The 27,056-nt window shown below is 41.7% G+C and overlaps 2 protein-coding genes across 2 annotated transcripts; both read right to left on the bottom strand.

Annotated features, from left to right (window-relative positions):
• Positions 1 to 675: 675 nt before the first annotated feature.
• crybb3 (crystallin, beta B3) lies at positions 676 to 3,318 on the bottom strand (the record flags this gene model as incomplete). The annotated part of the gene is made up of 5 exons (XM_080424768.1): positions 676 to 1,028; positions 1,821 to 1,963; positions 2,654 to 2,786; positions 2,944 to 3,059; positions 3,244 to 3,318. The coding sequence occupies 5 exons, from the start codon at positions 3,316 to 3,318 to the stop codon at positions 728 to 730; spliced, it is 768 nt and encodes a 255-aa protein (XP_080280894.1). The 3' UTR covers positions 676 to 727.
• A 1,596-nt stretch (positions 3,319 to 4,914) lies between these two features.
• On the bottom strand, positions 4,915 to 26,657 carry LOC308082762 (uncharacterized protein). The gene is made up of 10 exons (XM_080424762.1): positions 26,450 to 26,657; positions 22,804 to 24,020; positions 20,509 to 22,639; positions 10,967 to 11,085; positions 10,163 to 10,259; positions 8,487 to 8,661; positions 7,494 to 7,627; positions 7,185 to 7,366; positions 6,580 to 6,686; positions 4,915 to 5,817 (listed from the first exon to the last, which is right to left on the bottom strand). The coding sequence occupies exons 2-9, from the start codon at positions 24,003 to 24,005 to the stop codon at positions 6,611 to 6,613; spliced, it is 4,116 nt and encodes a 1,371-aa protein (XP_080280888.1). The 5' UTR covers positions 24,006 to 24,020; positions 26,450 to 26,657; the 3' UTR covers positions 4,915 to 5,817; positions 6,580 to 6,610.
• Between the last annotated feature and the right edge of the window lie 399 nt (positions 26,658 to 27,056).

Here is a 27,056-nt window from a genome sequence, read left to right as displayed (position 1 = left end):
AGTGGTTCTCAAACGTTTTCATGTCAAGGACCCCCAAATCGATATGTATTTGGCTGTATACCACCCCCACTTGAAAATATTTTGTGCCAGGGACCCCCATGAGAGAAAATGTTGTTTAGTTTAGTGATCTAAACAAAAAAAACAAAAAAAAATCAAGATTATATATTTTTTTATATTTGCTTTTCTAATTTCTAAAGAAATGTCCAAATAAGAAAAAAATAGCAGATCTACAAGCTCACAATGAGTCGTCGCTATTTTTGAATAGCCGAATTATAAAATACAGTCAATGTGTTTACTTTATATTGCTCCTCAATTTGCTGGGGACCCCTGGAAACCCCTCAGGGACCCCTTTGGGTCCCCAGACCCCACTTTCAGAACCACTGCTGTAGCAGGCCAATTTATGAGGTTATTTTACTGTATCCCGACCACAGCACATTCTCTTTGCTGCTGTTTTTCCAGGGCAGACTTTTTTTCTTCTTACTGTGCTGTTTTTATTTGACATATAATACCATAAAATGTCAAATCAACATTAGAAGAACACACTTATGTAAAATAAATAACACATTGTCGATTTTCTCATAAGCCAAATAAGTGAAACCTTTATTTCCAACCAATATACAATATATGGTTCATTACTGTCACTTCCAATTGAGTTGTTTTATGGTGGGCCTTTGAGAGGAGAAGGCAGGATTGCAAGGGCCTGGACTACAGGAGGAACTAACTGACTTCAGTTTGTCCCAGCTGGAGCAGATGGAGGAGCGGGGGGTGCGGGGTTAGGGTTGGGGGTTGGATTTGGGTTGGGAGTGGGGTTGGGGTTGGGATTGGGGTTGGGGTTGGGGTTGGGAACAGGCGTAGGGGCAGGTGCAGGTGCAGTGAAGCATCCCCTCTTGTGCCACTGCATATCCCGCACGCGTCGGACGGACTGGATCTGAGGCGCAGTGGCTCCCCAGTCGTTCCAGTGCTTGTAGTCACCATGCTCGAACACATACTGACGCCCTCTGTAGCCTGGATACATGTACCCTACCCACCTTGAGAGAGAAGAGAAGAGAGGACACCACAGTAATACAGTAGTACCAATGGACTAACACTGTGTTAAATGTTACAATACAATTGAGTACAGTGGTGGAAAGTAACTAAGTACATGTACTCAAGTACTGTACTTATGTACAATTTTGAGGTATTTGTACTTCACTTGAGTATTTCCAAATTCCAATACTTTTACTTCTACTCCACTACATCTCAGAGGCAAATATTGTACTTTTACTCCACTACAATTATTTTAAAACTTCAGTTACTAGTTACTTTGTAGATTTTGATTATTATTACAAAACATACATTAACCACTTCAGCCCATTTCAACCATTTCGAAAAAAGCCGATCTACAAGCTCACAATGCGTCGCGTGCTATTTTCAAATGATTGTATACAATTTAAAACTTGAAATGGGACATTCTGTATAATGAGTACTTTTACTTTTGGTACTTTAAGTACATTTTGATGCCAATACTTTTGTACTTTTACTCAAGTTAAATACTACATTGCAGTATTTATACTTTTGCTTAAGTAAAACATTTGAGTACTTTTTCCACCACTGATTGAGTACTTCCTAATGGTAGTGGTTAAGTGTCCAACGAGAGGAGATGTCCTGCCTGCAGGAACCAAACAAAAAACTTTGCATGCTTTCCCAGGATTTCCCACTGGCTTCAATGTACCTACCCTAGAAGCCCACACAGCTGCAAACAAACATCAGATTTAGCATCCTGCCTTTCATGGAAATGCAGAGACACCATGGAGCCCCAAAGGGGCCTTAGAAAGGCTTACGTTCCATTCAAAGCTTTGACACTGGCCACCCGGTCTTGGAAGCCATGAGCCCATAGACTAGGGACGTCATCATCCACAATCTCCATCTTTCTGCCTGCATAGCCTGCATTTTCAAACAGATGCAGCTTGTGTTCTGCGCTGTCCTAGAGAGAAACAACAAGTTATATTTTGTGAATTCAAAAGTATATTGCGTCATATGCATTATCTCACAATGCATATGAATGGCCATGGAACATGCCATCTCCTGTCTGTGTAATGAACATTTTCTAATAATAGGCTGCCAATAAATGACAACTTATCTTTCACCATCAATATTAGTACCATTACGGGTTCCATGTGTAAAAACAAAGACATAGGTGGGGGTTAACTTAGGGCCTAAGTCTTAGGCCCCATATACCTCTCCATAATTGAGGTAGATAGTCTGCTAACAAATAGAACACCATCTACAAGCTCACAACATGCAATTGCATTGCGATGTGTTTTGAGTCTGTATATCTGCAATATTTCTTATCTTCTAAATTTAAAATAATGAAACCTTTTGATAAATCTCGACAAATTTAGAAACTTTGCTCAAAATAGGGATTCCAGGATTAATGTGGTTAACATAAATTTTTTATTAAATTGTGATATTATCAAACTTAAATATAAAAAATATAATTTCCCAAAAGATAATGTATGTATCTAATTCAGTCTGACCAAAACCAGGGATGAAACATATCCCCACGGCCACCGGTGATCAAAATGAATGACCAGAAGGGGGGTATCAAAAGCAGAAGCATGGATTCCCCCCCCTAGCAAATCAAACCCTGAATACTGGTGAGTACTGTACTAACCATTCTGAGTGGCTTGAAGGAGCCCAGACAATAGCTACTCTGACTGTTAGTCCATGTGCTCCAACGGGGATATTCTCCTTTCTCCAGCACAAACTGCTCCCCCTCAAAGCCGGAACGCTCGAACCCCACCCAGCTGAGGACATGAAGGGACATGGTGTTAGAGACAATCACATGCATGCTGCTTCTAACCCAAACAGCAACTGTTGAATGTGGTGATGGTACAACGGTGCATGGGAAACAATTTGACTAAACCAGTGAATGGCGTTTGTTTGCGAAACTGGATTACTCACGGTCCCGACTCCACGATGACCGAGCCCACCCTCTCTATCTTCTCCATCACATCCTTACACTCAGCAGACAACTCCGCCTTCTTTCCACAGAAGTTCTCAAACTCAAAAACCGCCAACTGCAAGCCGGGAGAAGACAGAATATAATCACATCTTGGAACATAATGTGGATTCTCTACAGGCTGCATTTCCACAATGCCATGGCAACCCTGTCTATGCGTACAGTATATTTCCCAGTGTTTATGTGGTCAGATAAACATGAACACATGAATTCACACAACTTGGTAAACCTAGAAACTGTACCTTGAAGGTGGCTCCGGCCCCTCCTTGGCTCTTCCCCGCAGCCAGCTGGTCTGGGGCTCCCTGCTGTTCTGACATTTTCCCTCTGCAATGCACAATTGCAGATTGAGGATCACATCCAAGCAGGGAAAATCAGAGGACCAGCAAGTGTCTAGCACTCTCCCGTGCTACAGATGGGAAGATGTGACATACAATATGTATCGCACCCCAGCTAGTTTCACTACGCTTGAAAAGTAAAATGCAGTAGATTACTTCACTGATGTCTTTCATGAATTTCTAAAATTAAATGAAAAGATGGTCAGTTTTCAATAAAGAATAGAGAGGACATCATGCAGTGACATTTCCCCTAACCATGCCTAAGCCTGAAAGCAAAACATTGACAAATTTTGCTGTGCAAATTCAGCATCCCCAAAACCTAATTTCCCAATTTCTCATACACACAACTCAGAATGCAACTGTAGATTGTGTATGAAACTTGGGAAAGTACTAAACAGGAAGATGGAAGACCTGTTGAGGGAGAGGGGTAATCTTTTTTTTTTTTTTTTACCTGGATGGCTTGTGCTTCACTGCACCACGTACGAGCCACACTCTCTCCGTCTTTTCTTTCTTTCTCTCTTTTCTGTCTCGCTCAGTGTGAGGGCGTGTGAGTGTGGAGGCCTGGTGAGTGGTCAGTGGAGGCCAGTGGGGGGTATTTATGGTTTATTTCTGGCCACAGCAGCAAAAACCCTGTTGATGCAGCAAGTCTGTCCGCTTCCATTGTGTCCATCACACTGCCTCTCAATAGACTTGCCCTCTGCCCCTGGCACACTGGCACTCGCTGCCCTGCACTGCCCATGCTGCCATCCTGCTCACGGCCCTACTGGGCAAAACACACTGCCAGCCATGCAGGAGGATTCATAGAGATCAACCCAACTCAGCACTATTGGCCCCACCCAACTATTTGGCTGCCCAGACACCTATCTTATACCACTTTCTCAGCTTTCTCGTTATCCCGCTTACTTACTTACTTACTTACAGTGTTACTACTTAGTATCTTCAAATGTTCTGTTTCTTCACTGCTGTTTTCATCAATGTCCTCTTTGGTCAACTCACTTCTCCATCCTTTTGCTGCATAGCGCTGACAATGATGTTCTTGGTTTTGGGTTGAGAAATTGTGTCTTTTTCCACACTTTTTGCTTTTCAGTTTGTTTACTTGTTTTGTTCGTGTAACTTTTGATTGGATCTTCTGAGCATTGGGTGTTTTTATTCTTCTTCTGGGCTTTACTATTTGGGACTTTTTTGTTTTCATTTTGCTGCAATAAACTGTTAAGTTGTCTCTGCACTTGAGTTTCCAACCCTTTTGTACACAGAGGGTTGTGTCTCAGCAAGTTAGGGCTGAGACCCAGGTCTGGTTCCTGACCCTAACAAATGCCAGCGGCACATGAGTTTCATGAAGACAATTTTATTTCCATTTTATTCCTAAATTGTTACTTAATGACCCATTAGGTCGCATACTTGGCCATGCTGCACTGATACTGCTTGCATAAAAATGCAAGCAGTGCCAGTTCTGCTTACCAAAAGTGGCCCACTGGGCACTCACATTCCAGGGCCGGCTCCAAGCCAGCGAGCCAGGCCTCTAACCAATTTAAAGTTTGAGAATACATTTCACATAAAAAAGCACTCAAGTACATTGCATAGAAAAACATTATATTCCCACAATTTATTATCATACAGATCTCAATCAAAAATGATTAGTTATGAAAATATTCATTTTAACCAACAGACAGATACAAAGTTAATAGATGCTATTTTTTGACTGGTTTAGGTATTTTGAAAAGGATATAATTCCCATGACCATGTACAGTTTACAGTAAATATGTAGTTGCCCTTCTATTGTCTTTGTTTACATGTACTTTATGGATGGAAATTCTTTAAAGTGTTATGTGGTTTTGGGTCAATCTGTGTGTGGTGCCGTACAATAATGTAAGTCATTTCGAGCATTTTATAAACCTTTTACAAGAATATATTGTAATTTGTTCAGCTAGATAAAATGGTATATTCTGTTTTCATATTTTCTGTACATATTCTCTTTTGTAGTTATTTTTGTGTGTGCTTACACACAGCTTGAACTTTCCATCACTTTAAGCGTGATCACCTTGGTCTAATGTACCTTCAACCCCAGTAGATACAGTTTACAGTGCTCTTGCACATCAAAACAAAAGGCAAAACAATAAAAAGCACAATGACCTTGTTCCAAATTACAGTGCTCCATTCTTAATCCATTTGGTATGACAGTAAATCAACTGTGTGCTTGGCCATAACAGATCATTCTTGGCACTTGGAAGGCACTTGGATCATCTCATCTCATCTCAAAAACCTGATTTATTCCACAAATAATAACAAACGTATTCTGAATTGTCAACAAAAAGTGCTCAAAGGCCCACATGCCTCACAAAAGCATACATTTCCTCTTTCCTTCCATATTTTCAGTTCATGTCTGCATAAAGACACAGGCATGGAGCAATCCCATGAGAAGATGTTTTCTCAGAAATCATAGCTGTGAAAAATTCCTGTTCCACTTCAGGAGTTCAGCGTCTCCTGAAAGATAACCAAACCATAAAGTGCATTTTAGCATCACTATACAAACAATGACACACACAAGAGGAAGTCAAGGTCAGGAGAAATAGGGATCCTGATGATAAAAGTGTCAAGAAACTTAAAGTTAAATTGAGAGTTATGCGTTTCTCCTATGTAGTAGGAAGAGATCTACATGATACTAGATCTACATAATGCTAGTTGATACTAGATATTATATTAACACATTAAAACTCGGAAAGCATCAGTGTAATTTTCGATTTTAGCTATACATATATAGCACATTGGTTCTCAAAGTGGGATCTGGGGAGCCCCAGGGGTCCTTGGGGGGTACCAGGGGGTCCTCAGCAAAAGTAGTTAATATAGTGTCACAATCATCTTAACCACTTTAACCATATTTTATACTTTGACTATTCAAAAATAGCAGATATACAAGCTCATAGTGTGTCACTTCGTGCAAGCGCACGACAAGCGCTATGAGCTTGTAGATCTGCTATTTTTGAAAAATTGTAAAAACTCGTTGAATATAGATAACATTTTTAACTCAAATCTATACTTCTGAACAAAATATTTTGAGATGGAGGTCGGCGGCTAAATACATATAATTCTGGTGGTCCTTGACATGAAAACGTTTCAGCACCACTGATATAGCACCATACGTTTTTCAGAAAACTTAGGATTTATAAGAATTTTTTTGAATCGGCCTCAGGTCTTAATGGGTTAACTAGAGTAGCAGTAGCAAGGTATTCAAATATTACTCCTCACCCATGTTGACTCATTTGTGCCTGGTAACTGGTCAGGCCTCACTGTCGCACTGACTCAAACGTTTCTTTGACTTCAGTTCTTTCAACCAGGAGGGGGCAGAGTTTGTCCTAGGAGACACACGATCACAAATGGAATGTCATCATGTCCACATGCAGTCATAACTTTTGTGTAGCACAGATTTGGCATGATACCGTAAACATCGATTTGCATGTGTATGTTTCCCAGAATTTACAATATATTGTCACTGTCGGGTGGAAACCTTGTGTGTTACTTTTCAGGAAATGGAAAAAAAAAAGAACCTGTGTTTCAATGAATCTAACGTAGTTATTAACTTTAGTCACAAGCTCTAGTACTTTTCACCCGACCCTACTTGGGACATGTCATTACAGGAAAACATTTGCAAACCTTCTAAAAAAAATTGGTTAGAAAAAGAACATTCAGGGGTTAACACTGTCATACGATGAAATACAAGATTCATTAATTTAAGAAAAGAAAGTAAAAAGGTGAAATATGGATACAAGGTTTCCCCAACTGCAACGATATATTTCAAAGGTACCTTTTCAAGGTTTTGTAATGATTCTGCTGTAACGCTTGTTGGTGCTTACCCTCCGTCTGTGCCTCCTATAGGGGGCAGCACTCGAGCAGCCCCAGCCAGCAGAGCAGGAGAACGAGGGGAGCGTGAGAGCTGAGAGGTAGGTGGCGCTAGCTCCTCACCTGGACTCTTCTCCTCCACTCCTTTCTCCAGGCTTTCCTCTACGCCTCCTCCTGTTCTCTTTTTCAGCTGAGCCTTAAAGCAGGACACAGACAAGTACACAGCTCCTCAGGGTTTGTTTTCAAATGCCAGCCTACTATTTATCATGCCATAGCAAACTTGGAAAATCATTGATTTGATTCATTTTTTTGACAGCACCTACCATGAGGGCAGAGGGATTCATCCCAGGGAAAATGGGGACCCTCTGAGAAGTAGGAGGGGGAGAAACGACCTCCTTCAGTCTGGGCTGCTCCTCCTCAGACTCTGATGCCCGCTTCTTGGATACCACTTCTCCATCTTAGTAAAACAGTCAATGGACCGATCAGTACAAACATCCTATATATCAATGTTTCCAGAATGCTTTTCACCTGACTATGGGCATGAACCACTAGGCTTCACTTCCATAAAGTTCCATTCAATGAGACAGGGTGGAGCTGCGTGTTGGCGTATCACGTGCCGTTGCGTGGAGTTCAGCGATGTTGAACTCCACGTGATGGCATGGCGGTTTGGTGCCTTGGCATGCGTTGGCTACTCCCCTTGAGTTGCTTATGTGTAACGTAATGTAGTAGACCGTGATGTAAGAAACACAGCTGCAGCTAATAAAATGAATAAAGGGTGTTTTAGATCTAGGAGTGAGAATGTGCAAGCATTGACAAGACTGTTGACTATACTATGCTTGCACATTGCCATATCCATGACTCACACCCATTGTTAATTTTATTAGCTGCTAACTAGCTTGTTTTATTTTGTATTTTTACAGTTATGTATATTTTAACCTGTACATGAAAACAAACTTCAACATTTGCCTAGGGGTTTGTTCCCCTTTAAGTGATTGATTAATGATAATAATAATAATATTTTTTAGGTTATTAGATTAATAAGATGACTGAGGTGATTAAAAAAAAGAAAAAAACATATTTTAGACAGCTTTTTTTTTGTTGCTTTATTTAGATAAGAGAGATACTGTAGGAAACTAGTGCAGGGTAGGGGGAAGGACATCCAGGGAAGTTGCAATTAAGTGGTTGATGCACAATCTAGTCATCTACATCCACACAATTTTAAGATGACTTTAATTACAAATAAAGAAATGAATTTATAATAAATAAATAAATGCAATAATTACAAATGGATTGATGTAATAGGGTGCGTTGCTAACCTGCAGAGTCGCACGTCCTCCAGTCAGGAGCGGTAGGAGTGGTGCTCTCAGTATGCGTGGGCAATGCTGCTGGAGAGTTTCGGACAGATGTTGGCAGACGTGTTCGCTGACTCCTCCTCTTACCCAGCTGTGCCCGTGATCTCAGGACCTGGTTGTCCAGGAGAGGGGTGGTGCTCTGTGCACCAAAAGACAACAAAAGAATGATCAGACACTTCCAAGAAACCTTCCAGGCCAGTGGTTTTCAACCCTTTTCATATCAAGGTCCATTATTTATTCGGCATTTGAGCCACGGAACCACCGTTTGATGAGATTTAGAATCTCAGACCCAAGACTTAAAATATGTTGTTGTCGTTGAATGAGATTTTGTCCACAATTCCATGCTGTATTGATGTGGTGCCATTAGGAGAGATAACAGGCAAACGTTGATCAAAATAACAATTCTTAAATTAAGTCATGCAGATGTTTAACAATAATTTAGCTCTTGAGAGCGTAAAATGAAACCAAATGGAACCGTAAGGGTCCATTTGGTTTCATTTTACGCTCTCAAGAGTAAAACATCTATGAGGGTACATTTGGTTACCAACTCTCCATCATTTAGCTGGGGACCACCTGGAACCCCCTCAAGGATCACTGGTGGTCCCTGGAACACTCGTTGAGCACCACTGTTCTAGGCAGGTGCCAGACCCATAGACAGGAAATGAAAGTCTGCACACTGTTGCTCCCCTTTGTATATTTGAATCCAGCACTGCTTTGAAATGTCACTAATGGTGTTGGACTGGATCTGCAAAGGAGAGCTATATTCTGCAGACTTTAATTTTCTGTTTTCAAGATCTGTGCACACATACAGACACATACTCGCACACAAGATGTGCAGGCCATAAAGAAATGAATACACATTCATAGTTACGTTGTAATGTGCTACCATACACACAACCAACACTAAGCAAATACACATATTCCAAACCTGTGGATTATGCAAAGTGACATCTCAATGAAGATATTACTACAGTTCACATGCACAAGAGAAATATAAAGATTAACAAGCGAATAGTAAACCAGTGATGCTGTGCTGGCGTCGTGTCGAAAAAAAACTAAATGTCTACTAGGCCAACACAAGAAAAAGCATACGTGGCCATTTCTCATTTAACAGAACACGATAAGCTTGAAACAACTATGTATAAGTCTAGGTTTATGGCTTATAGTGTGCAGAGCGTGTGCCATGCATGTGGTGTCACCGCTGATGTCATTGGGGTGGGTGTAGTACGATTAGTTCACTCCTATCCTAGGTGGAAAACATAAGCAGAGCTTTTAATGCTGTGGTGTGTGTAAGGGATTCATGAAAAGTATGAGGCAAATGCTGCTTCTCGTGTTGCCTAAACAACTACAAACAAGGCTGTCATGTTTTTCTTGTGACTGGCCTGTGTGGTCCAACATCCAGCAAATGCATATTTCTCGCCACAAATGTTTTCAGAAACATATTTTAATGTCGCCTTTCCTGTTAGTCATTTGGGTCATTGGCACTCTGGGAAGACTTGAGTTCCTCCATAGATTTGTCGCCCCTTGTGGCTAACATGCTACAGTGTGACGAACAAACAAACGAATACGCCAAGACCAGTCGTCGTCGTCGTCCCCCACCCGATTCCATCAGGGTGGAGGACAAACAATAACATACTAACCTCAGGAAGGGCAGGTAGCTCCGTCTCTGTGTCAAGAATTCCAGTGTCAGGGTCATCAGGTGACATTTCAGGTTCCTGGTCACATATAGGCTTTGGACTAAAGAGGGTGAAAACCAGTTAATTAATATAGGCTGACATGAGGAATAGTGAGAAATTGAAGCAGAGGATATTACAATGATTTTGAGTTTGGTTCCATTTTTTACAAGCTCCTCACAGATGAAATTACATATTTTGCTTTTATAAAACACTAGGTGGCAGAGTAAGCTTAAATCTGGAAAATGTATTATGAAAAGCAGGAAGCAGGTATACAGCTAAACCGAGTTTAACTTACACTTTGTTTTTGTTTTTCATTTCATGTTGTGCAAAATGTGTTTCGTGTGTTTGCGTGTTAACCTTATGGGCCAAGTAGGCAAAGGGTAAATACATTTCTAAATGTTATGGTGTGGAAAAGGGGTTATTTTGGTCTAGGAAAACACATTAAACATAATTCTCGTTTGCACAAAGTGCGTCAAAGATCTTGCCTTGTGAGCTAATCCTAGCTCTCAAACTGTACCTGTAGGCTACTTACTTTACGACTTTAATTTGATGTGGTACCTAGCCAATAGGGCTTCAGTTTGAATCATAACTTCTCTATAGAACATACTTTGAAACCACTCCTTTAGTGCATGATACACAGATGTGCTCTTGAACATGTTTTGACTAGACTTCCATCAGCACACATAAAAGGACGCTACTGACAGCTGATGTCATTTTCTAGTCTACAGTAAGGGTGATTTGGGTAAAGTAGTTCAGTTTGTTTCTTACCTGTCCATTGCAGGAGACGTCTGTTCACAGGACCCATACTGTTGGTCTCCTGGTTCACTGTTAATCAAAGCGTCCGTGTCTGAACCGTCTCCCCCAGTACAGTAACCTTTTATCTGCTCCTGGGGTGGCAGAAAGGAGAGATAATACCATAGTTAGACATAGGTAATATAGGAGAGATAGTGTAATATGGACAGAAATGTAATAACACATTCTAAAAAAGAAAAAAAAAGAGAAAGAACATGGACAAACTTGCATTTTAAACTATACATCATATATCGATTAACTATCTAAGGATTTCACATAATGCTTTGAATGTTTCCTTATCTTCTCATCTAAACAGTGTATACTATATAGAATGAAGGCTGAGGGAGATAATGGGCTGTGTGGGATGCCAAAGTGCAAACTACAGAGAAAGAGCTCCAACAAGCAGCCAAGCATGCATCTTTTAATGAGTTGGTCACAGAGGGTAGCCTGTCCTCCTGTGTATATCAAACGTGCAACTGCACGCGCGCGCACACACACACACACACACACACACACACACACACACACACACACACACACACACACACACACACACACACACACACACACACACACACACACACACACACACACACACACACACACACACACACACACACACACACACACACACACACACCATCTGTTGGCTGCACAGCACTTGGTAATTTAATTCACATAGACTACATCTGGTTCATAAGTCCATGTATTGTGTTGGAGTCACACAACAAGCAGCTTCATTTGCACAATGTCTCTTATCTGGCAGCATCATGGTGTGGATGAATGGGCCACTGAGAGGATTTGCTTATGGCCTCAAAAAGGGTGGGTGTACAGTAGATGTGCAGAGCCAAGTTCAACCTCCTGTATCTACCTGAGTCCATACGGCAAGAGAAGTAAGATTTCGTCCATGCAGGTCTATGCAATTATCCTCCACCTACCCTGCTTCATCTTAACAGTACCTGGTGCAACCTATTCCTTTTAATGTTGTGAAGTGAAGTTGAATAGGCATATTATAACACAAAATATAACAACTGGCCCCCAGACCATTCCTCATGCAATCCGACAGGAGAAAAGCAAAAACAAGCTAATAGTAAGCATGTGTCCTCCACCCCACCAATGGTGCACTGCCGGCTTTGTGCAGGCAAAAAGACTGCCTGACAAAAAAAGACTGCACTTGACTTGAATGAGCATAAAATCTATTTGACCAAATGATCGCATTTCTCCAAAGAATAAAGACATCCATTAGTACTAGGCCAACCCAATTAACACACTTATAAATTGTTTAATTGGACTATAAACTGTGTGTGTGTGTGTGTCCTCCTATGCCATCAGGTTGTCTACAGTTAGTATGCCTAACCTAGTTGTTATGAAAAAAATAAGCAAAGCTTTTAATGTGTCAACTTTACGCATTAAAAGCCTTGCTTATTTGTTTTCCTTCGTTTGTGAATCCTTTACAGTTTACACCATCACAAACAAAGCTGAAGCCAAAGCTGCTTCTCATATTGCCCTCGCAAGTCGCAACTGCAAACATGGCTGCAATGTTTTTCCTGTGTCTCGCCTGGCTCACCAAAGTCAGATCGTACCGTCTACAGTAGGCATTGCACGTGATATACGAATCAAGGACCAGCAAATGTAATGCATATTTCTTGCCTCAAATGTTTTCCGTTTCTTCCATAGATTCATTGCCGCTTGTGGAAGACACGTGATACTACACAGTGTGACCAATGACAACACAGAGACAAATCCATAGCAGAGAAAGCAGAAGAAAAATGCAACAGGAAGTCATACTTCTACAATGATGATGGTGATGAGTCTAAGCACATCAATATATGGGAGTGTCTGTCTACTCCTTAAACATGAGTCATTCAGTGAGTTATATTAAAGTCTACCTCATTTCATATAGAGCAGTGGTTCCCAAACCTTTCAGTTCGAGACCCAAAGGATACATGGCGTCTCCCCCGAACCCAAACGTACAAAAACTAAAACATATTTAATAGCCCTTGTGAAAACAGTGGATCTACAAGCTCACAACATGTCTCACATCGCGGGCCGCGGCCGATCAGCTATTTTCACTATTCCTTATTTTAATGCATGGAACTTATTTTTTTTTCCATTTCTTCATTTGTTTGGGGAAATATTTGATTTGTTTTTGAAGAATGTAGATTTATCTTATTTTTTTGAAAATCTTTTAAAATAAATAAGTTGTAGAAAAGAAAAACAAAAAAAAGGGGGGAAAAAATATATTTACTTGCGACCCATAAAAATTGGTCCTCAACCCCAAGAATGGGTCCTGACCCAGTGTTTGGGAAACACTGATATAGATAGCAGCTACTTTAGTCTTTAAACCTGGAACATGAACTGTAGTGTCCCTATTCTGGACATGTCATAACAGGCAAACATCTGGCAAAAATAGCCCATTTACAAGTTCACAATGCGCTATTTTTGCTACTTTTGCGTGACACTATCGTACGACAAAGTAGGGCATACGATGTTTCAGCCAGACATCGACGATATATTACCACATACTGTGTACAGTACATACAAACATATTCCAGACCATTATGAAAGGCAATCAGCTCATACATGTCTATTACTACTCTATACTTACTCTTGACACCATCCCATATTAATTATGGTTGGAATTCCAATATACCAAAACTATACTTAACATACCACTAATAAAACAACGTTGTGTGTCTGTGTGAGTGCACACGTAAGTTTACATGTGAGTAGGCCTATGTCCTTAGTGGCAGGGAGGATATACTGTACAAGTTGAGACATGGCCAGATTCTTTATAGTTCTCTTCCACTACTTTTTCATCATGCTCTATGCAGTGGTTTTCATTTTTGTGCCCAAGCCCCAAGGAACACCAATGGGCATGTCAAAATCTCAATAAAAAATTGATTCTCATAAAAAAATTACTCCCAATCAGTTTAATCCAAATTATATTGTTTTCATCTCGACTTTAAGAACCAAGTGTAGCCTAGTTATTTCCGACAGCTATATCCGACAAAGAAATGTATAATACCAGAGAGGGTCATGTAAACATTCTTGGCTTTGATGGAATCTGGATGATTAAATTTAGTTCTATTTGATGCAGACGCGCAACATAATTGCTTTGACACAAGTAACATTAACAAGTGTCAATGAACTGGACAGTGACACACTTAAAAAAATAAGTTTTGGAAATTGTGAATCGATTTTCAACACCTCTAGTGGTTATGATGTTGACTTTCCACACGGGAGACCTGAGTTCGAATCCCGGAGGCAGACACATGCATTGTCTGTGTACATTGCTACCAAAACTACAGTTTGTCTCTAAAATAGACACAGCTAAGGAGACATCTGACATAATAAAAATACACAGGTTTAGAAAACAGACCACACACACACACACACACGATTCCATGAACCTTATCTAAGTATGTCAGGCTTTCTCTCAAGCCTTTCCCCAGTCTCTGACATGCACCACAGAGAGCGAGGATGCATGTTTACTGATAAAACGCATGCTTTGCAGTGTACACACTACGGGTCAACACTATCACATATGTCCTCCCTGGAGCTGAAGAGCACCCATCATGTTCTCTATTTAGATTTGAAAAGTTCTAACTTAAGTGAACACACAATGAACATAAAACGCTCGGGACTTCATTCTGTGTGAACAGAGTTGTTCATTGAGAGTGAAGCTGAAACATTTGCTATGCTTAAGTTAGGCTTAGTATGGTTGTTTAATTATCTAAGCCACTGTTTCTCAACCCGTGGTCCATGGGAAAATGTATTCAAATGTAAAAGAAAGAAAATAAATACACACACATTTGTGGGGTGGTCCTTGAGAATTATTCCAAATATGCTAGTTGTCCAGAGCTGAAAAACTAAGAAAGAAATAAAAAGGTTGAGAACCACTGATCTAAGCCATTTGAAAGTTGAAACTAACTATTAATCAGAAAGGTTAGGCTTCAATAAAGAATGTATTCAGAGAAGAGAGCATGGAAATCCCGTCAGTAGGACTTGCAGAGATATTACATCATCTCTTACAGGGCAGGTTTCCGTGGTTCTCCTCTGCAGAGCCTGCTGGCGACCTCGGAGGGACACGCTACGCAGGGATCTCCTGCTTCGTCTGGCAAAGCTACGAAGTGGCGACATGGCCCTCTGAAACCTTCCCCCTGCATCGTCTTCTTCTTCTCGCTCGCCCTCGCCCTCTTCCTCATCCTCATCCTCCTCTTCTTCTTCTTGCTGCCCCTCTTCCACCGGGCCCCAGACCAGCTCCAGAGCCCCCTGGACCGACCGCCGCACGCTGCCCACCCAGCCCACCACCTGCAGCTGTGCGGCCGATAGCTTTCCTCCCAAGTACTGCATAGCTGGTGGCCTCCTCAGTCCTCACACACCTGGCCGTCGACGACGTACAAGGATCAACATGGAAACAAGGTAACCGGGGGGATACTCAAGCCCTGCCTTCATAGGGCTCAAGTGTCTTTGAGTTCTTACAGTTGACAGGTCATGTCTCTAATCTGGGCTAGCGTGAAGAAAATATGTTGCAGAAAAAGTCAAATGAAGGCAGTCTAGAGATGTCTTTAGATTAAACAAGCTTAAGTCCAAATTCCATGTAGGTGGGGTCCATCTTTTCTCCCCATCCCTTGATGGGGTCAGGGCAGGACAACTTCTCAGAACAGCCTCCTTAAATCAGTATCCATCAGTAAAGGGGTAACGAAGTCTGGCCAAAAATGTTGGCACAGTAAAAACAGTCCTTCTGCAATTCCTCTATGGCATTCCTTTTACGATAGGCAAGACATACCAAAAGACAACATTCCCAAAGTTACCTCATCTTCACAGAATGACGACCGGTGGAAACTATCAATCACGTGCCATATCAAGTTCATCCTTTTGTCTCACCTTTAAATAATGAAGAAATTAGAAGGGTCTCTCTTACTCTGAGAGCAATCTCAAAGTTTACCTGTTCTTCAGCTCTCGCCTTTTCTCTTTTGTTAAAATGTGTTCTGCCTTAAAACATCCTCAAGCTTGTCTGCCAACATGCCTTTATCCCAGCTCTCGTCACATATCCATTTTCTGTTGAGGAAAAAAAAGCAGCGTGGGAAATGTCTGCCGCACTAGATATCCCAGGCCAGGTACAGAGAGCTGGATCACCCCTTTCTCTCACTCTTTGACTCCAGAGGGTGTCAAACAAAGCTAAGGTCTGTGCTCAGAAGTGGAAATTCCCGAGGGAGGGCAAGGCTGGGCCAAGGTGCTTTCTGTACCTTCCTCGATGGCTCTCTCCTAGTAGGTAAACCAGGGTACACGAAGGCACTGCCCTTCTTCCGCTTTTGTAAAAACAGCAAGAGAGAGAGAGAGAGAAAAAGACAGTGTGAGAGAGAGAGAACAAGAGAGTGCGAGAGTCAGGAAGTACTGGTGTTTATGGATGAGAGATGAGCGAGAAAGCAGATAGGGGATATGCAAACTTTCTCGTCTGTGGATGAGCCCACCCTTTTCTCAGTGAAAGAGAGAGAGAGTGAGTGTGGATGGAGGTGGAGGTGGGGGGGACTCTCTTAGGGGCGGAGAGACAGAGTGGAGGAAGTGAGAGGATAGCGGGGGCAGCCAATTGAGGGACCATTTATGGTCATTCATTCTGATATGCTATCATGAGAGAGGACAAGGGAAGGAGTGAAAAACGTCGTCCACGTCTAATTGAGGCCCTGTGACCACATAGCACATCCTTGCTAAAAGGCCTATCTGTCTATCCGTCTCTGGGTTCGTCAGCCACTCAGTCTGAATGAGGCCTGACGGTTGGCTGCACAGACTGTGTTTGCACAGCAAACATCTAACTCACTCTGCTATGCCAAACTGAATAGCTCTTTGCCCGCTCTCTCTCCGATTCGCCGAAGTCAGACAGTCAAAGGTTTTTTGTTTTGTCCAGTGGTGGAAAAAGTACTCAAATGTTTTACTTAAGTAAAAGTATCAATACCGCAATGTAGAAATACTCTGTTACAAGTAAGTCTGGAATTCAAAATGTACTTCAGTAAAAGTATAAAAGTATTGGCATCAGAATTTACTGAAAGTACCAAAAGTAAAAGTACTAATTATGCAGAATGTCCCATTACAAGTTTTTTCAAATGTATACAAATATTTTGAAAATAGCAGATCTACAAGCTATTGTAGATCGTCTATTTTCAAATGGCCGAAATGTATATAAGGCTCAAGTGGTTAATGTATGTTTTGTAATAATAATCCAAATCTACAAAGTAACTAGCTAACTAACTCAAATAATTGTAGTGGAGTAAAAGTACAATATTTGCCTCTGGGGTGTAGTGAAAGTAAAAGTACTGAAAATTGGAAAATACCTCTGAAAATTGGAAAATACCTAAACATTGTACTTGAGTAAATGTACTTAGTTACTTTACACCACTGGTTTTGTCACCATAAAAGGTTTAGCTTATATCCTAAATTAGCTGTCATTTGGTAAGCAACAACCACGTCTGCTGTTGTGGCTCTGTTGTAACAGTCTCTATTACAAAACATTGTGTTCAATTCAGAAAGTAGGTAGTGGTATTACCGAGTACCATGGTGCCTCCTGGTGGTCAAAGTAGCATTAATCTCAGACTATAATGACTTCCCCAACCCATGACTCAACATGCAGTTCCAATAACATTGTGTTGGCAGTTTGTACCAGCAGCATGTAGTACCTACTTATGGTCGCTCAGAGTGAATTATAACACAATTTACCAATTGATTACAATATAATCACCCTGATGAATATGAGTCACCCTGATGAAGGCATTGTTGCCGCAATGCGTAGGTGCATTTTTTTATTCTTGCTATGCATTAGCCAAGCTATTAAAGAGAGAAAGGCTTTTTAACTTTTCCACATGAGTGCCTTGGTCCCATCCCTTTTGTTGCATCAATTCTGTCACCCAGTTGTACCAAAGAGCACCGTGTTGGATATTTTTACTCTAGCCAAACAGATGCGCTCCTTCCTCTCTTTTTTCCCCGATTAAAATATAAGTAGTGCTCATTAAAATGTTGCTAAAATATGCTCTTTAAATTGAAACTTTGTGTTGGTACTATGTCCATCAATCTTGGAATAAAGTTGGAGAAGCCATAGTAATGACCTAGAAAACAGCTGAGTCAGTCAGCTGACTACAGTAATGAAGTACTGCATCTGTGGTTTGTGCTGATGTCATAACTATAGGCTTACCTTGCTACTCTCTTTCTTGTCCTGCTTGCTGGATGATTGTATATGGTGTTTACGTCTGTATACTTTATTATTTATTGACATGTCTTCTTGTTCTGCACCAGGCGGGATGATTGTACAGGGTGTATACGTCTGTGTACGTTAATTAATATTTGTTTGAGGGTATCTTTATAGTGTCTTTATATACAACAAAAATGCATATCCTACGTCCCAACAGCAGAGAATGGTCTTATTTTCTTTCGTCTATTATGGTCAGCCTAGACAAAATTACATTTCACTCAGTGAAACCACAAAGCATTGTTATTTCTGAATGGTGCTTCCTGTTTCTGTTTCTCATGTTGTGAGAACCCTATTCTATATTTATTTACCTGACGTTTTCAGAGGTCACACCAAACTTTAATTCTGCCTATACGGGCGGATTCTGCCATTCACGGATTTCCGCTAAAAGACGCTCCATTCCCATTGAAAAGCATTGGCAGATTCCGCCGCATATGGCAGAATTAAAGTTCGGTGTGACCGCACCTTAACTCAACATTCAGACATGCAACATCATGGTCATTGCACAACGGCTTCCCTTCTGACAATGTGCATTTTATTTGTAATGTTTTTCACCACTAAAGTCACAAAGATACGTGGGGTAGTTATTATAGGCATGTCTGTGTAAATAAACAAACAAAACTCACCCATAGCTGTTGGAGATACCCCAGCCAAGATGGCCATGAATGGTCCATCACCTTTTCTCATGTATGTATCACTTTTCTCTTGACTTCCTCTGCTTCAAAGTCAGAACCGCTTTTGTTTCTTTTTTTGTCCACATTGATCAGTCTATGTTTCTGTACTATGCTATGCATATAAGTCTATATGTATGCTATGCATTATTTTATCTCAATATAATAACTTTCCAAAGAGTACAGATACTGTAAAATAACGTTAAGTCGCAATGTCAAACAGGAAAGCATACTCACTTCCTTTTTTTACACACACACACACACACACACACACACACACACACACACACACACACACACACACACACACACACACACACACACACACACACACACACACACACACACACACACACACACACACACACACACACACACACACACACACACACACACACACACACACACACACACAGCAAAAGCTTCTAGTGTCACATGCTGCTATAAATGGGAATCAACATACATTATAACTGAAAGTCAAACCAGTCAACTGAAAGACAAAAATACACTTTAAATAGCTGAACAAACGCTTATGCAATGCATATATGCATGTGCACACATGCTTATGTATGCAGGAGCACAACAGGAAAATGGACATCAACTTAATTGGCTGACTGCACACTGGAGCCTAATATTTCCTTACTAAGAAAGGTGGCAGAAAAATGCCTATTTTGCACTTTTGTATGTGTGCGTGCAAAGAATGGCATTTCTTTAACTACTTACAGCTTATAAAGCTAATAATCTATAATGCCTATACATATACCAGCAAAACAAGGCTAGCGATTTACAGTAAAAGGCATAAATGAGTATAGTGGAGTTTCTTATCGTCACAGTCAACACCAATCTTTCTCTAACATTCCATGTTCTGATAGCTTTTAAATGGTAAGCAATGAGCTGCTGGTGCCATGGCAAGCAGATACAATACTGGCGCAAGGTGAATATATGTGGATTTCATGTCATGCCTGCATCATTACTCAATGTCTCAACTACACATGCATAGTGTGACACACACACACACACACACACACACACACACACACACACACACACACACACACACACACACACACACACACACACACACACACACACACACACACACACACACACACACACACACACACACACACACACACACACACACACACACACAGTTCTTCAGCTGTGACTTCATCTAGTTACAGCAAGTATAACAAGTCTAAGATATTTGTCTTATTGTTACAGGGCTGACTGGCTGAGTTGGTTGTGCTGAAACAATCAAGTACACAAATTCTGCTCCTTTGCCTAATCCTCTCCCTCCTTTTTCACCACCCTAGCAACACATTATTTACCATACTGTTTTTTTCACAGAGGCTGTACAGTTCATGTAACCACCTGGATTTGAATTGGAAAACCAAACATCTACTGCCCGGTCAAAGGAGAATCCCTTTTAACCAGGGCAAATATGGCTTCTGAGCTTCAGACAGGACTACTTTGCTACATACATGTATTGCAGTGTCTGTTCTTGTTTCAGCCAGTACCTAGGTATGTAGAAAACATGTGCTGTATACCACAGCATCGCATTACAATTTGAGAGGATTGGGTTGAATATTTTAAAACGCATTTACCTCTTGCTTGTAATCTTCTCCTTCACGCTTCTTCGACACCTCTTCCTCTGTCTCCATCTCCCCTGGTCTCTGTAGGTCTGGGGAGGGTTTGGGGCGATCTGATGTCTCTAGCTGCTCAGACTCTGGTGCTTCATCCTTCTGAGGGTTGACATCCAGGGACACCAGCACATCGACCGCTTCCACCTCTGGGTGAACCACCTCCATCTGGGTCTGACTGGTGTCGGACTTGGGCTTTGAGCCCCATCTCCGAGGTTTGACAGAAAAGTCGTCGAAACGAATCTCACCCTTGTCTTCCTTTTTCTTAGAGTCTGCCGGCCTCTTATCTACCATTTCTCTGTCCTGATCTTCTCCCTCTCGCAGACTCTGTGCTTCCCTCTTTTCTTCTTTCTGTTCCTCTTCAGTTTTTTCCGTCTGTCTGTCTTCTGATTCTATTGTCAGCCTTTCCTTCACCTCCTCCTGTCTCTTCCCCTCTTTCCCTCTGTTCGTTTCTTCATCAAGTAACTTGCTCTCCTCTTCTTCACTCTGTCTCACCGCCTCTCTTAAACTTTCCTCTAATTCTTTGGCTTTTTTTCTTTCCATTTCTTCTTGTGTTTGTCTCTCTCTCTCCTGCTCTTTCACTTTTTCCTCCTCCATTAGTCTCAAGGATTCTATTTGCCTCAGTCGCTCTCTCTCCATCTCTTCCTTTTTACTCTGTAGCTGCCTTTCTTTTTCATTCTCTTGCTCCTCTCTCTTAACTCTCAGCTTCTCTTCTTCTCTTAGTCGTTCTCTCACCCTCTCCTCCTCCCTCAGCCTCTCTTTTTCCCTCTCTTCTCTCAATCTCTCCCGTTCTCTCTGTTCTTCTCTCCGTCTCTCTTTTTCATTCTCCTCTTCCCTCAATCTCTCCCTTTCTGTCTCCTCTTCTCTAAGTCTCTCCCTTTCTCTATCCTCCCTCAATCTCTCCGCTTCCCTCTCCTCCTCCCTCAATCGCTCTTCTTCTCGCAATCTCTCCCTTTCCCTCTCTTCTCTCTCCCTTTCTCTCTCTTCTCTCTGTCTCTCCTCTTCTTTAAGCCTCTCCTCTTTTTGTCTTGCCATCTCAATCTCCTCCTCTCTCTGTCTCTGCCATCTGATCTCCAGCTGTCTTTCTCTCTCCTGCTCCTCTTCTCTCAATATCTCCCTTTCCTTCTCTTTCTCCTTCAGTCTATCTCTTTCCTTTTCTTCCTCTTGTAATCTCTCCTCTTCTCTCTCCCTCAACTCTTTCCTCAGATTCTCTTCCAATATCTCCCTTTGTTTCTCTTTTTCTCTCTGTATGTCCTCTTCTTTAAGTGTCTCCTCTTTCTGCCTTGCTCTCTCCCTCTCTCCTTCCATCAGTATCTCCCTTTCCCTCTCTTCCTCCCTCTGTTTCTCCTCTTCCTCAAGTCTTTTCTCTTCCTGCCTTGCTCTCTCGCCCTCATCGTCACTACATTTTTGCAATGCTGCTTCCAGTTGTACTTCTTGCTCTCTGTCCTCTGGTTCTCTTTTCGTCTCGTCTTCAACGTTCAGCTTTTCCTTATCGGCCTCATCTGAACACTTCTGGTTTTCCTCCGCTTTCTTTTTGATCGTGTCATTGTTCCTCTGCAGTCCTCCTCTATTATAAACTGGGACTGAGACTGGCTCTTCACACTCAGGCTCATCCTCAGACAGCTCCTCCTCCCCTGCGCTGGAGTCAGACTCTGACCCCAGCACCTCCGGTGGACCGCCGTCAAATCTCTCCACTACCCCAAAGCGAACTGAGCGGCGTCGGACTTTGGGCGGTGAAGCTGGCTGAACACTCTCATTCACAGCCGAGGAGTCCCCGATAAGATTATCAGCGGCAGGCTGGACAACGTGTGGGCTGGAGTCAGTTAGGAGATCGGTGCTTTCAGACGGCTGTGAACTCTCCGCTGAAATTGTTGAGCGTTCCAGTTGTTCATTAGCGGCAGCAGCATCTTCAGATCTTTCCAGCGGTCTCTCAGCTGGTTGTCCAGCTGATGAGACCTCTGGAGGTGGATCCGCAGCCTGTGTGGATAGGGACTCTCTCTGGGGAACTTCAAATGGTACATTCTTGGGTGTTGTATCCACTGCAGACAGGTCTGACTCTGTAACATCTTCCACTAGTGGTTTTTCGGACTTTGAGCTGTGAAACAGGTAAAACTCATGCTAGTTGAAATAGGAACTGCATCTCATTCTGTCTGCTTCCAAACAATAATAATAAAAACATCTGTTATTTGATTATAATATTTGAATGATTGTTTTCAGACAAATTGAAAGAATTTTTTTTTAATAAAAGACAGAACCTACCTCTTAAAACTGCCTCGGGGTAGAGAAAGCGGTTTGTTCTCAGCCCTCGGAGACTCAGATGGGTCTGCTCTCCAGCTTTTGATTCGCTGTCTAACTCCTCCTGTGCCATTTGACGGACTGAGGATCTGCGGCTCCTCCCTCGTCATAATAACCTCTGGTCTGGATGAAGAGTCCAGCAGAAGACTAATTCTGCGTTTTATACTGCTTCCCCCTGACCTATCCTCCTTTCCGCCCTCTGTCAGCTCACCTTCCCCTATTCGGTTTGCCTGAGCTGGGGTGGTGTGTCTATGTTCTGAAGGCGTTGGCTTGTTTTCTCCATCTCTGGTGTTAATTGTAGGAGTTGTACGAGGCTGGGGGCTCAGAGACAGACCACTCGACTGAAACTTTGAGGTAAGGTCCATAGAAAGGCGATTCCTGGATGTCCCCCAACGAGAGGTTTCATTGGCCGATGGACTGGCGATAGAGTTAGTTTTTCTCTGTGAGTCTTGAGGCTTTGGACCAAGCGGAGAAGAGACGGACTTGTGAGTTTCATTACCCCTCTCTTCTCCCTTTTGCTCTGCTGGGCACAAGATGGAGGGGATAGTTGTTTGAGTGTTAACTGGTTTGGCTGTTACTGTTGGCTTAAGAAGATCTGGATGGTTTGATTTGGGCTCAGCAGTTTGTGAAGCTGAGCTGGAGTTGTTATTATTTGAATTATTTGGAGCATATCTAGGATCAGAACTATGCTGCTTTTCCAAATGATTTTTTTCTTCTTTGATTGTTTTAGTTTGTCCCTGGGTGTGGGCGTCTACAGAGATGAGCTTAGAATCTGAGGTGGTGTTTTGTTGAGAGGAGTGCTGGGTCAGGGTTTCCGACATAGGTTTGAGTACTTTTGTGTCCTCAAATTGGCCAATCACACGTGACTCTGACTTGTCTGCTGTTTTTGCCGTTGAGTTGCCGGTGTCAATTGGTTTTGAGAAAGTATTCAAATTTGGTTTAGGGCCTGTGGGTGATTCAGCTAAGGGGCCTACATTCTTAGATGCTGGGGTAACAGTCTTTGGGGCATGGATGGAGCGGATGACGTTCCTCTGGGTGGAGAAGGGCTTGGGAGTGAGTCGGGGTTTGGTTCCAAGCACTGCTGGCTTGGTGGAGGCAGCCAGCAAGCTGGTGGTTACTCCACCCTGGAGACCCTCGCCGGAGCTCCCGTCTACACGAGTAGCCATGTTCTTACTGGGTTTCTGGAAGAGAGGAGAGGAAAGGAAAATTGTCTGGGTTATTTCTACTGTGTTTTCAGTGAAACACCATTATCACTTTCAGCAGGGAAAGCCAGCTAAGGTGGTGATTACCTCGTCAAAGTCAAGAAAGACTAGAGTCTGGTTGGTCAGGATGTTTTTAAACACACTGAAAGCGAAAAGGTGAAAGCCATGCATCACACTTAACCACAACCAGAAAAACCAGAAGAAAGGAAAGGGGGGGGGGGGGGTGGTAGACTGAAAATGTTTTTGACTGACTAAAACCATGGTCAGTGTTTACAATATTTTACAAACCAGTTTTAATTTAAAAATGAAAAGGACTGGCATGCTCAGTGTCGAGTGTTTGTATGTGAAGTGCTCTTGGATGGGAAGGGAAAAAAGGCTGAGACACACTCCGATTTACACCTCGATGAGCAGTGACGATATTTTTACAACAGGAGCATTGGATTAAAGATTAATGTGTGTTGTTTTTCTTTCACTTACAGTTATATAATGACAGACTGTTATATCAGCCATACGGGTTACAACATCTAGATCATACCATAGAACCACAGGAAGAAGGGCAAGTCAAGATCAACATACAAATCAACACAGCAACATAATGTCTGAGTGCAAGTCTACGTGCGTGTGTGTGTGTGTGTGTGTGTGTGTGTGTGTGTGTGTGTGTGTGTGTGTGTGTGTGTGTGTGTGTGTGTGTGTGTGTGTGTGTGTGTGTTTGTCCGTCCATAAGATAGAGAATTATATAAGGAATGAAAAAACGTGCAACTTAGAAGTAACACTGGGGGTGGACATTTTTACACAAAACATTTTTATACAAAACCAGTGTGGATTCATCCTTAAATTGAAATGCCACAACCTGACTTGGCAGCTCTAAATCCCCAGTGCCATTGTGAGAGGTGCAACATCAGAGTACAAAGTGAGCTTTGCCATTGTGAAAGGTGCAATAGCAGAGTACAAAGTGAGTGTGTATGTGTGTGGGAAAGGGGGTATTACCAAAAACAGTTACATTAAAATTCAGAAGGCTTTGGACCACCCAAGTGGACCCAACATTTGTGATGTTCAACAAAAACAAACAAAAATCCACTCATCATTGAGTGGAATCATTTAAGGATTCTATACAGGATCAATGTTTTTCAAAGCTACTGTAAATGTGCTGGTATAAAAGGAGGTTATTGTGTCAATGTGTAGGCCTGCTTTCAATGAAACCGAGAGTATAGTCATGTATCCAAACTATTACGACATAATGAAACAGAGATTGAAATGCTTCACACGTCATCTGGTTTTTCCTGTAGGACTTCAGCAAAAACCGGTAAATCCACACCATAGTTCAATAATGTGTACCACTCAGTGCCAGCAGCCCCAGGGCTTACACACTGTGGCCCTCTCAGTTTATACAGGTATGATTAGTTTATGGAATGCATTTAGATTCCACAGCTGCAATAAATCAAAGTGCAGTGAAACTCTTTCACTCTGTCTATTCAAAGACAGTGTCCTAAGATGACACTTAATTTGCATGCATTATGGCACTGCATAAACGTTATGTGGTGATATAAGCAATAGTATACTGGCTGACATTCTGATTCAATATTTTTTTTGTTGAAAGTTTACCGTTACTAAATAAATTACAAAAGAAAATAACAGCAGATGAACAGCTGAAATCAGGCCACAGTTTCGCCTAAATTGATCGATGGTCTTTATTTTCTGGAAGGCTAATACTTATGGACGCAAAGGTCCATTAAGATCAACAGTTATAAAGTGCAGCTGCAGTAGTTGGTAGCTCTCTTTATCTTTGTTTGCCTTTAGTTTGTTAACCTGCCAAGGCTGCACACTGTACCTTTTGTATGCTCTGAATATCTTTCCATACAATTTCATTGGTGCTGTATTAGCCTGATTTGAAACATTTAGACTACTCTAGATCTAAACTAGTCTTGGAAAATCCATGCAGCCTATTGGTGTTGGTTGTTTGTGTAACAAATGCTTACAAAATTGCAATTAACTCCTAGGCATCCACATTTCATTCAGTTGTTAATAAGTTACCAATAAACTCATGTCAACACTGGACTCCCTGTTTTTTGACTAGTCCCCAGTAGCCATGGTTCACATGACGCTTGTATACATGTTTCAGGGCTAGTGTCACCAGAGTCTGACTATGATGTCAAATGTCCAGGATCAGTTCATAGAAATGCTACTATAAATTTGATTAAATATGCTAATTTATTAAGGTTATACGCTACTAAATCTCACACAATCTGCACATCCAATTGTTTGCTTATAATGATAACCAGAATTAGTCAAATATTTACAAGCCAGGGTTAAATATAAATTATAGTGCGACTTATAGTGAAGCTCACCTGTTCTTATATATCCCTTATAAAGCACACCAGTTGATTCACAGTTTTGTTTGATTTTGTTACCTTTTTTTTGTCTTCAAGCAGTCATCCAGGTGGAGATAGATCTGATCTGGAAGGACAGGAATAGATCTAGACCATAGAGTAATATTATATCTAGATTAGATCAGATCTAGACAGCCCAAAGTGAAATTGCCTCAGTCTTTCCGCGTTTTGTCCCAGGTTTCCCCAAGTCGCTAGACAGACGTCATTCTACCCGGTAGTGCCACAACAAGCAGCAGACAGTCCCTCTGAGCACTGAGGGACACTCCCTCCTCCTCCTCCTCCTCCTCCTAGTTGAGCCATGCTGCTGCTGTTGCCAGCAGTTGGTGGAAGAAGTACTCACATTTTGTAGTACTTAAGTAAAAGTACCAATAACACAATGTAGAAATACTCTGTTACAAATAAAAGTCCAGAATTAAAAATAAAAGTCCGGTAATTTACTCGAGTAAAAGTATTCACATTAAAATATACTTAAGTACCAAAAGTAAAAGTACTCATAATGCAGAATGTCCCATTTCACAAGTTTCCAAATGTATAAAAATGCTTTGAAAACAGCAGATCTACAAGCTCACAGCGCCAGTTTTGCAAATAATTGTAGTGGAGTAAAAAAAAAGTACAATATTTGCCTCTG

This window comes from Gymnoscopelus braueri, assembly GCF_963280865.1.
Source record: "Gymnoscopelus braueri genome assembly, chromosome: 3".
NCBI classification, from domain to species: domain Eukaryota; kingdom Metazoa; phylum Chordata; class Actinopteri; order Myctophiformes; family Myctophidae; genus Gymnoscopelus; species Gymnoscopelus braueri.
Note: the sequence above shows the minus strand (reverse complement) of the source record. Positions and strands in the feature narration are given on the sequence as shown.